Source organism: Rana temporaria, chromosome 10, assembly GCF_905171775.1.
Source record: "Rana temporaria chromosome 10, aRanTem1.1, whole genome shotgun sequence".
Lineage (NCBI taxonomy): Eukaryota > Metazoa > Chordata > Amphibia > Anura > Ranidae > Rana > Rana temporaria.
This window is the reverse complement of record NC_053498.1, coordinates 95,523,433-95,537,694: the sequence shown is the minus strand read 5'-3', so window position 1 is coordinate 95,537,694 and position 14,262 is coordinate 95,523,433. Positions and strand designations below refer to the sequence as shown.

At 45.8% G+C, this 14,262-nt stretch overlaps 1 protein-coding gene across 1 annotated transcript; it reads left to right on the top strand.

Annotated features, from left to right (window-relative positions):
* The first annotated feature begins 583 nt into the window (after window positions 1-583).
* LOC120915336 (ferritin, middle subunit) lies at window positions 584-11,738 on the top strand. Its single transcript, XM_040325747.1, has 4 exons — window positions 584-838; window positions 4,842-4,988; window positions 6,439-6,564; window positions 11,399-11,738. The coding sequence occupies exons 1-4, from the start codon at window positions 737-739 to the stop codon at window positions 11,552-11,554; spliced, it is 531 nt and encodes a 176-aa protein (XP_040181681.1). The 5' UTR covers window positions 584-736; the 3' UTR covers window positions 11,555-11,738.
* Window positions 11,739-14,262: the final 2,524 nt, after the last annotated feature.

The following is a 14,262-nucleotide window of genomic DNA, read 5'->3' as shown; positions in this document are numbered from 1 at the left end:
TATTTATTATCACTGCTTTAGCACAGCAACATACATGTTATATACTGTTGTGTTCTTTTGTCTTGCTATTTAGTTGCCAGCAGCTGTTTATTTGTACATGTGTTAACACCAACGCGGTTTCTATTTTTTGTTCCTTGAAACTGTTTTCAACATAAAGGTAGCCTGATTAGATACATCTAATTGTGTGCCTGATTTGTTAGATGTGTGTTTTTTAGTATCAGTAGAATATTAGAAAAACATTAATTGAAACTCAAACACCAAATGCTGAAACGCTGTTTGATGTCCATATTTGTGTATAATTATTCTGATACCTAATGTAATAATTCCGTGTATCTGAACAAGATCTTTTCTCCATGTAGTAATTCAGCATTACATTTAAATATAAAAGTTGGCTAATGCTAAAAAAAATGTAATGTTTCTTCATGAACTTCACTCTACTGTTGTTTCCTGGCAAAGGGCCAACAGTCTTGCATAACAGCAAGCTTTCTGTGATTGGCTTGTGGTGGATGAGGTAAGTGAAGGGAGGGAGGGCAGTCCCCAGGCTCTCAGGCTGGTTGCCTATATATACAGAGCTCCTCTGTGCTGTGATCAGATCTAATCCTGACTCTGAGCAGAGTTCTTGCTTCAACAGTGTTTGAACGGAACCCTCTCTGAGTCCTTTGCTTTTTTTCCAAACATCTTCCAATCTTATTTTCTCTGACTTTTTTGCGCCACCCAAAACCACCGAAACGCCGAAATGGGGTCCCAGGTGCGCCAGAACTACCACAGCGACTGCGAGGCTGCTGTCAACCGTATGTTGAACTTGGAGCTGTACGCTTCCTACACCTACTCCTCCTTGGTAAGGATTTTGGTTATGTTTTGTTTTTTTTACAATGTTGTATATAAGACATATTTCTTACTGTGCTTATCTTGTATTTTATGTAGCATATTGTGGTTAGTATTAGACAATTCGTTATACTACATCATTTATGGGACTACAAGACCTATTATCTTTTTTAGCACAATTATATTTATTTATTTAGGTTATTATCAATGTTTTTGACTATAAAATATACTGTATACTGTGTGCAATAAAATGTAGATCTTTGTCTTATATATATATATATAAAAAAAAACTAAACAATACCAACATGGCACATTTAGGGCCAGATTCATGTAGCCCGGGCGCAGCGTAACGTAACCGATTTAGGTTACACCGCCGCAAATTTTCTGTCTAAGTGCCCGATCCACAAAGCACTTACCTGGAAATTTGCGGCGGTGTATCCTAAATCCGTCCGGCGCAAGGCGGGCCAATTCAAATGGGGCGGGTACCATTCAAATTAGGCGCGCTCCCGCGCCGGACGTACTGCGCATGCTCCCGACGCAAATTTCCCGACGTGCTTTGCGCGAAATTACGACGCGCCGACGTTTTGTGAATCGCGACGTGAAAAAAAGACTTGCGCCGGGAATTTTTAAAAAAAAAAAAAAAATTCAAAAGCGACGCGGGAAAGACGGGTATACTTTTACATGGTGTAGTAATTTTACCCTTTGTAAAAGGTGCCCTATCTTTGCGACGGCAAACTAACACTTGCGGCGACGTAACGACGGGAAAACGTTTTGTGGATTGCCGTAACTGCTAATTTGCATACCCGACGCTGGTTTACGACGCAAACTCCCCCCAGCGGCAGCCGCGGTACTGCATCCTAAGATCCGACAGTGTAAAACTATTACACCTGTCGGATCTTAGGGATATCTATGCGTAACTGATTCTATGAATCAGTCGCATAGATAGAAACAGGGATACGACGGCGTATCAGCAGATACGCCGTCGTATCCCTTTTGTGAATCTGGCCCTTAGTTCTGTTCCCAACATTTGAAATTCCATAAGCTGAAAACAAGTTTTGCAAGGTCAGATTACACTTTCAGCAGCCTGAAGACTGACAAGAAAGTTACAGCGCGGTTTCATCATTGTTTGTTTGCCCTGACAGTGTACCTTGGAGCTGCTCAATCTACCAGGGTCAGGCCAATTCCTACTTTTATATTCGCAGACTGCTTGCGGTACTTAGGTGTTTTCCCAAATAGTAACCGTAAACAAGCTGATTGTTATGGAGCTGGTGGCTGTGGGGTCCCCACCCCGACATCCATAACAAACTCGTGGAGGGGTCCCCACGTCATGTTTTTTCTTAATTTTTATAGCCGGCATTTTATTTTTTACATTCAGCTGTCAGCAGGGAACTCTGTTGTCAGCTGATGACTCATCGGTTGTTAAAGAGTTGTTGAGGAGCGGGCGGCCGCCACAGTTACTGGCTGTTAACGACGCCGACGGCTGCCCGCTCCTTAACGTAAAATGCCGATTTGTGAATGGAGCCCACCATACTTTGTTGAGATTCTGCTTGCAGAGTCTTTAACAATAGAAAATCTGTCAGTATGGTTGTGCAAGGGCTTGTTGGCAAATGGTGGAAGCCATTGTTATCCGACCTGGTATCCACTCCACAGTATTCATTGGTATTACTCAACACTTTCTAATTATTACTGGAACACTTTTCTAGTAAGCCAGCAATTTTCAGTAAATCACATGCAGTTTTGTGTCAGAGGACCTAGTGATTGTGTAATTCACAGTTCCTAATTTATTGTTCCTGATGAAAGATTCGCCTGTCTATACATACACTTAAAAAAAATAATATGATTCGCTCATATACATAATTACTACTTTTTTTTCGCTCTACTGTACCTTAGTAATCCTTTATGTTACTGGCCACTTCCTGTATATGGATTCATCAGGTAGTGTAAGTTCGGTAGAAGCAAGTTCTTTCTAAATCCCGCGATAACTCGCGGCAGACCTCCGCAATGTCTCCTGGGAACAATGAGAAAAGCTCCCAGGAGACATTGCGGCATCGAGGAAGTGACGGAATCCACCCGATGAATCCATATACAGGAAGCGGCCAGTAACATAAAGGATTACTAAGGTTCGCCTGCCCCTGACAGTGACTCGAGCTGGGCATCGCTGCTTAGTGAAGGATTGGCTCGGGCGGCTCGGCTGCTCTAGTTCTGCAAAGGGAACTGCGTTCCTGCTGTGAAAAAAGTGCAGGAACTCCGTTCCCACGCGTTCCCGCAGGACTTGAGCCCTGCACTTAAAACACTCAATTTCAAGAAGGGTTAGTGTGGTGAAAGTAGTCATAATTTAACAAAAATGTCTATGGCCATGTCTTATAGCATTTCTCACCTCTCCCCACCTAGATGAAATGTCTTCTACAAAATACAGATAAACTGTTGTTGCTCCTTTGTTGGGCGTGGTACATCTTTGTCAGGTGACGTACGTATTAGTACGCACAATTGTTGTGTTTTTCTGATGGCAGTGGTTCTGGTTTGCAATGCTTGGAGACAAAGGGCAATATATATTGTAGCATTTTCCTGCAAAGGGACCAAAATCTGGTTGCTATTGATTATTGTACAAAATAAGATCATGTTAAATCTTTACAAGGTTTACAAGGGCGTTTTTGTGTTCATTAGTACTGGTGAGAACTTCCTTTTTTTTGGTTCTGAGAAAATGACTGAGCACCAATTTTCCACAAACTGCTTATCCAACAACATGAGAAATGGGGAAGTTTATGCTTTTTTTAACCACACATAACGTGACTCATTTTGTGTTTTTGCTTACTGCTGTTAATGATTAATCCTTCCTTTTCGCCCTTATCGGTGCAGATAAGAAAGTACAATTTCCAGTATAAAGTCTGATTAGGAATACGTGACATAAAGTAAGGCCTCGTACACACGACCGAGTTTCTCGGCAAAAACCAGCAAGAAGCTTGCTGGGTTTTTTTTTTTGCCGAGGAAACCGGTCGTGTGTACACTTTTCGACGAGGAAACCGTCGAGGATCTTGTCGGGCCAAAAATAAAGCATGTCTTCTTTTTCCTCTACGGGAATGGGAAAATTTGGCTCGCCGAGATCCTCGGCGGCTTCACAAAGAACTCGACGAGCAAAACGATGTGTTTCGCCCGTCGAGTTCCTCGGACTTGTGTACAGGGCTTCTCAGTGGTTACTAACTCTACTTGGACAGCTGAAGGCATTCTCATGCTGTTATTTAGTCATGGAACAAATGGAGGTGCATTTGGAAATGGCAAGTCTTCTGACCAAAAGCGCACCTCTGACATCTAAGGCCCCGTACACACGACCAAACATGTCTGCTGAAACTGGTCCAGTTTCAGCAGACATGTTCGGTCGTGTGTAGGCCCGAGCGGACAAGATTCCAGCAAACATTTGCCCGCCGGGCCTTTTCCCAGCGGACAAATATTCCTGGACTTGTTTTAAAACAGTCCGCTGGAATCCTGCCCGCTCGGACATGTCGTCTGTACAGACCTACCGTACATGTCCGAGCGCCCGCCATCCCTCGCATGCGTCGAATGACTTCGACGCATGCGTGGAAGCATTTAACTGGCAGGCCTGCCCACGTCGCCGCGTCATCGTCGGGGCGACACCGCGGACACGCCCCGCGAATTGTTTACGTGCGGATTTCTGTCCGATGGTTAGTACAGCCATCGTACAGAAATCCCCGGCCAGACATGTACGGTGAAAACGGTCCGGCGGACCGCTTTCATCGTACATGTTTGGTCGTCTGTACACGGCCTAAATTTTCCCATGATGTTATATTTATGTCAGGACCTAAGCACCCCTATGCTTAAAACCAGCGGTTGCTTGCAGTTCAGCTACATTTTCGTAAAGCATACGTGGCAATAAAACAGATGTATATCCCTCAAAGAGAACAATAAACTGCACACCGCCACAAATATAAGACCTTGGGTGTTGCATAATGCAGATTTAGGTATTTTTTTGCATTAAACCACCTTTTCCTTTTCATCCCCAGTATGCCTTTTTCGATCGTGACGATGTTGCCCTTCACAATGTGGCCGAGTTCTTCAAGGAGCACAGTCATGAGGAGAGGGAGCATGCCGAAAAGTTCATGAAATATCAAAACAAGCGTGGGGGGCGCGTTGTCCTGCAGGACATCAAGGTAAGAACAGCCCGTCGTTTCAGACCTGCAGACACTAATGTTTGAAAAAAAAAGAACATATTTTCATGGACTTGGGAAGAGACATGTCTTCCATGCTGGTGATGTGCCCTTGTCAGTAATGAGCCAGAATCCAGTAATCAGATAGGCTTCTCTCATTGCACAGGTAATATGGCCTGGAGTCCTTTCCAGAGGGATGGAGCAGAGTATTTGGTCCATTTGGTAGTACAGCTCTGTTTTTCCTAAATCATGAAAATTGTCACTCCAATTATATCTAGCTGGCAAGAAGCTAATTATGACAAATTTTTCAATTCATGAAACATTAGTTGCTCGAATGTCAAAAGCATTCATGGACACTGAGCAAAATGCCCCATCATTTTTGTAAGAGATTGATGCTTGTTTCTTCAGCTCCATCTAGTGGCCAAATGCAGTAACGTTTTCTGACACACCCCAACGAAGATTTTTTTACCCCATTTTTGCCACTAGGTGGAGCTTAAGATACAGGCATTAATCTCTTACAAAAATGATGGGACATTTCATTCAGCATGCACAATGTTTCTGACCATGTGCAATGAATGTTTTATACAACTAGCTGTGTGCTGTATGCTGTATTTGCGGGCACAGCAGCCTATTCATTTGAATAAATTGCTGTACCTGCAGGAAACACAGGAAAGGGTCTCTGCACCTTTTCAAAATTGCAGCTACGGCTTAATTAAGAATTAATGTCACACCTTCACATCTGCTTAAGGGAAGTGTGTTTTGCTTGTGGGCACAGGAACACGTGCGATTTATGCACATTTCTGCACCCGCTTAAAATGTTACTAAACCCACAACAGTATTATCATTCTATATATACAGTAAAGCATGCTTGTTATACTCACTGTGGAATCTAAGGGGCTAATCCTCTGCATTGTGTAAAGAGGCTGTTTGATCCTGTATGCGCAGACCCTCCTCTTCTTCCACTGACTCCAAAACAGGTCCCGATAAGACAGAATCTTTGGAGTAAGGCTGCACATGCTCAGTTTGGTGTGTATTGCTAGATAGATATTTGTTTTTTTTCTTGAGAAAGTGCATGTGATCAGCACTGTCCCAACAAAGGGTCGGGGGTCCTGCATCCTAATAGGACAGCTCAGTGCAGTATGAAAACTCCTCCTACAAGCTTTAACCAGGAACTGATAGAAGTCAAAAGACTGCTATATATTGCTGATGAGAAAAGGTATTTAGCAGTTTATATTTACTAAAATCAATGCATGTCCATGTTCTGTGTACTGTGGGAGACCAGATATAATGAGTGCAGGGTATTAGGTTTAGTAACACTTTAAGTGTAAACCTAGCCTAAATAGACTGCTAAGGTACAAAAAGGCTTGTGTAGCAATTATATATGTTATGAATAAATATAATTTACACAGTTAGATAAACATTTTTACTTATAAGACTATGTTTTCCACTTTAGAAACCAGAACGTGATGAATGGGGTAACACCCTGGATGCCATGCAGGCTGCTCTGCAGCTGGAGAAGACTGTGAACCAGGCTCTTCTGGACCTGCACAAGCTGGCAACGGACAAAGTTGACCCCCATGTAAGTATCTGCTCAATAGGCTAATGAGTTATGCCAATATACAGTATCTCTTTATTCTATATATTCCATCATCTTCAATAAATAGCAAGTAAGTGATACAGCTGACTCCTTATATCTTAATACAACATTTCAGTTTCTTACAACAAATTCTTAAAAGAAAAGTATGGTCAAAGCTCTTTTGGCCATACTTCTCATGTGGGTCACAGGAATGTACTTACTTGCTCTCCTGTGACCAGGACTCAGTTGACGGCAGGCTAAAGTCTGACTTCACAGATCACCCCAGTCTCTGGAGGGATCCTAACAATAATGTTGGGATCCATTCATATGCCTCACAGGCAGCTGGTTCAGACTTTTAATCCCCCCTTGAGAGCCTGAGGCAGCCAATCTACCCCCTCTCTTCCCCAATTATCCACCGAGTACCGGAAGGGCAGAGCAGAGAGCCGGAGGCTGACAGTCACTGTTCTCTGATTAGTGAAGAACTGAACGATCAGCGGTCATGTGATCACTTGGTTCTTGGGCCTAGAGCCCGTGGGGGACAGCGGCAGCAGGTAGATATGTATAGTGTTCTTATTATTTTAGATTCCCCCGCTTCTCCTTTAAATCTGAAAGTGAAAATTGCTGTATTATTTATGTGTTCTTGATTTGAAATGATAAAAAATATTAATTAAAAAGCTATATTTATATAAAAAAAATCCTGTGCTGACCTTTTTAGACTGCATCTAAAAAAGTGTAGTTATCAGAAAACGAGGTAAAACATTTTGTGAACAGAAATTACAGGCTCACCTAAGCACTACAAACAAATTACAGTGATATCTCTAAGCACAAAGCACTATATCAGTCCACAAAATGACAGTTTACATTGTGTATAAATACCATGGGAACATATTTCGCAGCTCTTGAGACTTTATGACAGACAGAAAAGAGTGATAAATCCTAGTACTATATAAATCAGAAGTACACTTTAGGTGGAAAACAGAAGTACAATTATTAGGTGGAGGCAGAACAGTCTTTCCTGAAGAGTAGAGTTAGGGCCAGATTCAGATACAAGATACGACGGCGTATCTCCTGATAGGCCGTCGTATCTCTGAGTGCGGGCTGTCGTATCTATGCGCCTGATTCAGAGAATCAGTTACGCATAGATTTCCCTAAGATCCGACAGGTGTAAGTGTCTTACACCGTCGAATCTTAGGCTGCATTTTCAGGCTGGCCGCTAGGTGGCGCTTCCGTATGTTTACGCGAGGAATATGCTAATTAGGTAGATACGGCGATTCAGAAACGTACGTTCAGCCGGTGCAATTTTTTACGTCGTTTACGTTAGGCTTTTTTCGACGTATAGTTACCCCTGCTATATGAGGCATAGCTAATGTTAAGTATGGGCGTCGTTCCCGCGTCGAGTTTTGAAAATTTTGTGTCGTTTGCGTAAGTCATTCGCGAATAGGGCTGGACGTAATTTACGTTCACGTCGAAAGCAATGACATTTTGCGGCGGATTTTCGAGCATGCGCACTGGGATTTTTTCACGAACGGCGAATACGCCGTTCAAAAAAAACTTGAAATACGCGGGGTCAAAGCAAATTTGAATAAAACACGCCCCGAAAATCCCCATTTGAATTAGGCGGGCTTACGCCGGCCCACATACGTTACGCCGCTGTAACTTAGGGCCAAATTCTCAAAAAGTCTGCGTAACTTAAATTTCAGCAGTTAAGTTACACTGACTTAAAATTTCTACCTAAGTGCCCGATCGTCAAAGCACTTAGGTAGAAATTTCAGGCCGTGTAACTTAAGTGCCGCCGTCGTAAGGCGGTCCTCCTCTCCTGGGGGCGTTTTAAATTTAAATGAGGCGCGCTCCCGCGCCGGCCGTACTGCGCATGCGTGTGACGTAATTTTCCCGACGTGCAGCGTGCGAACGTAATTAACGCCGGGCGGCTTTGAGAATTTCGACGGGACACTAAAGTTGCGACGGGTGAAAAAAAAAGACGCGCCGGGAAAACAAATAAATTAATAAAAAAAAATGACAGCGTCGCTCAGCATGCATTCCTGAGAGGGAGAACTCCATGCCAATTTTCAAAGAAAAAAACGGCATGGGTTCCCCCCCCAGGAGCATACCAGGCCCTTAGGTCTGGTTTGGGTTGTAAGGAGACCCCCCCCACGCCGAAAAATTGACATAGGGGGTCCCCCTACAATCCATACCAGACCCGTATCCAAAGCACGCTACCCGGCCGGTCAGGAATGGGAGTGGGGACGAGCGAGCGTCCCCCCCCCTCCTGAGCCGTGCCAGGCCGCATGCCCTCAACATGGGGGGGTTGGGTGCTCTGGGGCAGGGGGGCGCACTGCGGGCCCCCCCACCCCAGAGCACCCTGTCCCCATGTCGATGAGGACAGGACCTCTTCCCGACAACCCTTGCCATTGGTTGTCGGGGTCTGCGGGCGGGGGCTTATCGGAATCTGGGAGTCCCCTTTAATAAGGGGGCCCCCAGATACCGGCCCCCCACCCTAAGTGAATGGATATGGGGTACATCGTACCCCTATCCATTCACCTGGAGGCAAAAAGTAAAAGTTAGTAAACACACAACACAAGGCTTTTTAAAATAATTTATTATTCTGCTCCGGATGCCCCCCCTGTCTTCGTTATTAGCTCAATTACCAGGGGGGGCTTCTTCTTCCACTCTCCGGGGGTCTTCTCCGCTCTCCGGGGGGGGTTTCTTCTTCCGCTCTCCGGGGGGGGCTTCTCCGGACTCCGGGGGGCTTCTTCCATCTTCTCCCCTCTTCCGCTGTTGACTCGGCGAACCCCGGTTCTTCTGCAGCTCTCCGGTGCCTTCTTCTTCAGCGCTGGCTGCCTGCTATGTTTGTGTGTTAGCTCAATTAGTAACAGGCAGCCGGCGCGGTCTTCTGTGACGTCAGGGTCTTCTGTTCTTCTCTCTTCCGATGTTGACTCGTCGCCTGTTGTCGCTGTAATGATGGAAGCGCGCCTTGCATCCCATTTATATAGGCATCACCGTCCCATCATGCTCCGGTAGGTACCCACGTGGTGGGTGCACGTGGGTAGGCACCCACCACGTGGGTACCTGCCGGAGCATGATGGGACGGTGATGCCTATATAAATGGGATGCAAGGCGCGCTTCCATCATTACAGCGACAACAGGCGACGAGTCAACATCGGAAGAGAGAAGAACAGAAGACCCTGACGTCACAGAAGACCGCGCCGGGTGCCTGTTACTAATTGAGCTAACACACAAACATAGCAGGCAGCCAGCGCTGAAGAAGAAGGCACCGGAGAGCTGCAGAAGAACCGGGGTTCGCCAAGTCAACAGCGGAAGAGGGGAGAAGATGGAAGAAGCCCCCCGGAGTCCGGAGAAGCCCCCCCCGGAGAGCGGAAGAAGAAACCCCCCCCGGAGAGCGGAGAAGACCCCCGGAGAGTGGAAGAAGAAGCCCCCCCTGGTAATTGAGCTAATAACGAAGACAGGGGGGGCATCCGGAGCAGAATAATAAATTATTTTAAAAAGCCTTGTGTTGTGTGTTTACTAACTTTTACTTTTTGCCTCCAGGTGAATGGATAGGGGTACGATGTACCCCATATCCATTCACTTAGGGTGGGGGGCCGGTATCTGGGGGCCCCCTTATTAAAGGGGACTCCCAGATTCCGATAAGCCCCCGCCCGCAGACCCCGACAACCAATGGCAAGGGTTGTCGGGAAGAGGTCCTGTCCTCATCGACATGGGGACAGGGTGCTCTGGGGTGGGGGGGCCCGCAGTGCGCCCCCCTGCCCCAGAGCACCCAACCCCCCCATGTTGAGGGCATGCGGCCTGGCACGGCTCAGGAGGGGGGGGGGGACGCTCGCTCGTCCCCACTCCCATTCCTGACCGGCCGGGTAGCGTGCTTTGGATACGGGTCTGGTATGGATTGTAGGGGGACCCCCTACGTCAATTTTTCGGCGTGGGGGGGTCTCCTTACAACCCATACCAGACCTAAGGGCCTGGTATGCTCCTGGGGGGGAACCCATGCCGGTTTTGAATTTAAAAATTGCCGTGGAGTTCTCCCTCAGGAATGCATACCAAATGCCGTCGCTGGAACGGGCCTTTACAATGTGTGACTAACTTTCCACATTATAAAACCAGCCCTAGTTTTGCGCAGGCAAATTCGGAACTTACGCAGAAATCACAGTGCTGAAATGCTTTGAAAATCTGCTTAAGTCCTCATTTGCATACGCAAAGCTGCATTTCAATGAGAAATGCCCCCAGTGGCGGATGCGGTACTGCATCCTAAAATCTGACCGTGTAAGTGTCTTACACATGTCAGATTTTCTGCCTAACTTTGGAAAAAGCCTTTTGAGAATCGTTTCCAAAGTTAGGCACAGGGATACGCAGGCTGAACAGCAGTTAAGTCTGCGTATCTCTTTTGAGAATCAGGCCCTTAGGGTGCAAGTTCTTTCTGAATACGGAACTTGCACCCAAAGTTACAGCGGCGTAACGTATCTAAGATACGTTACGCCGAGCGGATAGATACACCAATGTATCTGAATCCGGCCCTTAATTTTTCAAGGACTTCCCAAATGCAAAGTATGGGATAGCGGGACAGACTGGGGTAGAGTGTTGCAAAGAATGGAGGTGGCTCTGGAGAAGTCTATATTTAACATGAATTCTAACAAAAAAAATGAATTACAGAATACAGGAATTAGAAGTAGTTGTACTGGTGCAGTATGAGGGAAGCAACAGAGATATCACAAACTTAAATATATATTTTCTTCTATCTTGTGTTTTCTTAAAGTCTCAACACCTTTAAGAATGAGTAAAACCTAAAACCGTACAGACATTTAACCAACGCTGTTTTGTTTTCCAGTTGTGTGATTTCCTGGAATCTGAATATTTGGAGGAACAGGTGAAGGATATTAAACGCTTTGGAGATTTCATCACCAACCTGAAACGCCTTGGGTTGCCCGAGAACGGCATGGGCGAGTACCTGTTTGACAAGCATAGCGTGAAAGAGAGCAGCTAAGCTGTGTACCACCCACGAGGATCCAGACTGTCTACTTTCCATCTATATTCCTTTTACTATCTGTGTGACATCATATGACAAAATGTAGCTCTCTTACACCTACTGTGATCCTATGTTTAATAATGCAGCAGAAGCTGTGCTTGTCAACAAGTTTCTATTCTAATAAAGTCTTTCAGCATCTATATTTATTGCAGTTGTTGTTCATAGATCTCGGGAGAACGTATCCAGTCATGTTCTTTAAGTACTTTCCAAAAATGTGATATAATATTTTGCACCACACACCTTACTAGAAACAACCATAGTGGGTAGGGTGCTATAGCAACTAACTTTTGGCATCAGATGAAAAACATGGAGAATATGTGTCACCATCACAACTTGAGTCCTATAAATGTTGCACTGCTGTCATATCATGATTTTGATATCAAAAGCTTCATTTAAAAATCAAAAGCAGCACATTACAGCACTGAAACATTTCAGAACATCACAGAGCCCTTTTTATTAGGCTTGTGTGATGTGCAGGCCTGGACTGGCCATAGGGAATACCGGGCATATGCCCGGTGGCCCGCGGCGGCCCACGGGCCACAGGTCACATCTCTGTAATGTAAGGGGGGTCTGTATGGGCTGTATTGTAGAGGGGGGCTGTAATGTAGGGGGGGGTCTATATTGTAGAGTGGGTCTGTAATGTAGGGTGGTCTGTACTGTATGGGGGTCTGTACTGTAGGGAGGGGGTCTGTACTGTAGGGAGGGGGGTCTGCACTGTAGGGAGGGGGTCTGTACTGTAGGGAGGGGGTCTGTATTGTAGGGAGGTCTGTGTAACATGCAGGGGGTCCAGAACTGTTTGGGGGTCGTCTGTGTAACAAACTGTGGGGGGCTGTGTAATGTAAAGGGGTCCAGAGGTGCGGTGCTATGTAATGTAAAAGGGTCCAGAGGTGCAAGGTGCTGTGTAATGTAAAGGGGTCCAGAGGTGCAGGGGTCTGTGTAATGTAAAGGGGTCCAGAGGTGCAGGGTGCTGTGTAATGTAAAGGGGTCCAGAGGTGCAGGGTGCTGTGTAATGTAAAGGGGCCCAGAGGTGCAGGGTGCTGTGTAATGTAAAGGGGTCCAGAGGTGCAGGGTGCTGTGTAATGTAAAGGGGCCCAGAGGTGCAGGGTGCTCTGTAATGTAAAAGGGTCCAGAGGTGCGGTTCTATGTAATGTAAAGGGTTCCAGGGTGCTGTGTAATGTAAAGGGGTCCAGAGGTACAAGGTGCTGGAACCCCACATCCCATCATTAACTGCCGCCTCGAACCGCCGCCGCTGCCCCCCCCCCCCCGGCTGCTCAGTCTAAAATGCCCAGGCCTATTTTTTGTCCCAGTCCGAGCCTGGTGATGTGCAATAAAGTTAGGAAAAGAGAAAATACAACAACACATTGAACTGGCCCTACACAATGCACACTAGTGGGTGTGCATTTATACAGCACAGAACGCACACCTACTGTGAATGGACAATAAGGTGTGCTGGCAACATATTTTCTGAATTATACTGGAGCCACACACATGTCTGTAGCAGCACATGTTTTTATCTCCCTCTTTACAGGATATATCTAAAATGGTGCTTACTTTTTAAGCTGATATTTGACATTGAATGATTTAACTAAATTCACTGGACTTGGACCAGGAAGAGAAGGAGTGGGTTCTGTACTGCTGTGTTATACAGTCCGGGTAGTTTGCAACCTGGAACTGGCTCAAGATGTCCCCCAGTGAGCAAAAAACTCAGACACTTATCACCAATGTAAGGATGGCTTAGACACTAATTACTAATCCAACTGGGCACAGACACTGACCACCAATGTAAGGAGGCAAAGCCATTGATCTCCACTGTAAGAGAGCACAAGCATTGATCATTAATGCAAGTGGACACAGACACTGACCTTCAATGTAAGGGGCACAGACACTAACCACCAATGTAAAAGGCCACAGACACTTACCACCAAAGTAAAGGGCACAGACACTGACCACCAATGTAAGAGTATACAAACACTGACCACCAATATATAGGGGCACAGACGCTGACCACTAATGTATGTGGGCATAGACACTGTAAGGGGACATAGATGCTGCTCACCAATGTAAAGGGGCACAGACACTGATCACCAATGTAAGAGGGCACAGACACTGATTACCACTGTAAGGGGGCCCAGACACTGATCATTAATGTAAGGGGGCACAGACACTGATCACCAATGTAGGTGGGCACAGACACTGATCACCAATGTAAGAGGGTATAGACACTGATTATCCATGTATGGGAGCACAGACACTGATCATCCATGTAAGGGGCACAGACACTGATCATCAATGGAAGAGGGCACAGATACTGATCATCAATGGAATGGGCACAGATACTGATTACCAATGGAAGGGGGCACAAATATTGATCACCAATGTAAGGGGGAACAGACACTGATCATCAATATAAGGGGCAAAGAAACTGACCAGTGATCACCAATGTAAGGGGCACAGACACTGATCACCAATGTAAGGGGGCACAGACACTTATCACCAATGTTCAGGGGCAGAGACACTGATCATCAATGTAAGGAGGCACAGACACTGATCACCAATGTAAGGATGATGTTGATACTGACCAACAATGTAGGTAGGGCACAGACACTGAACCCCAATGAAGGGGGACACAGACACTGCCCACTAATTTAAGGAAGCACAGACACTGA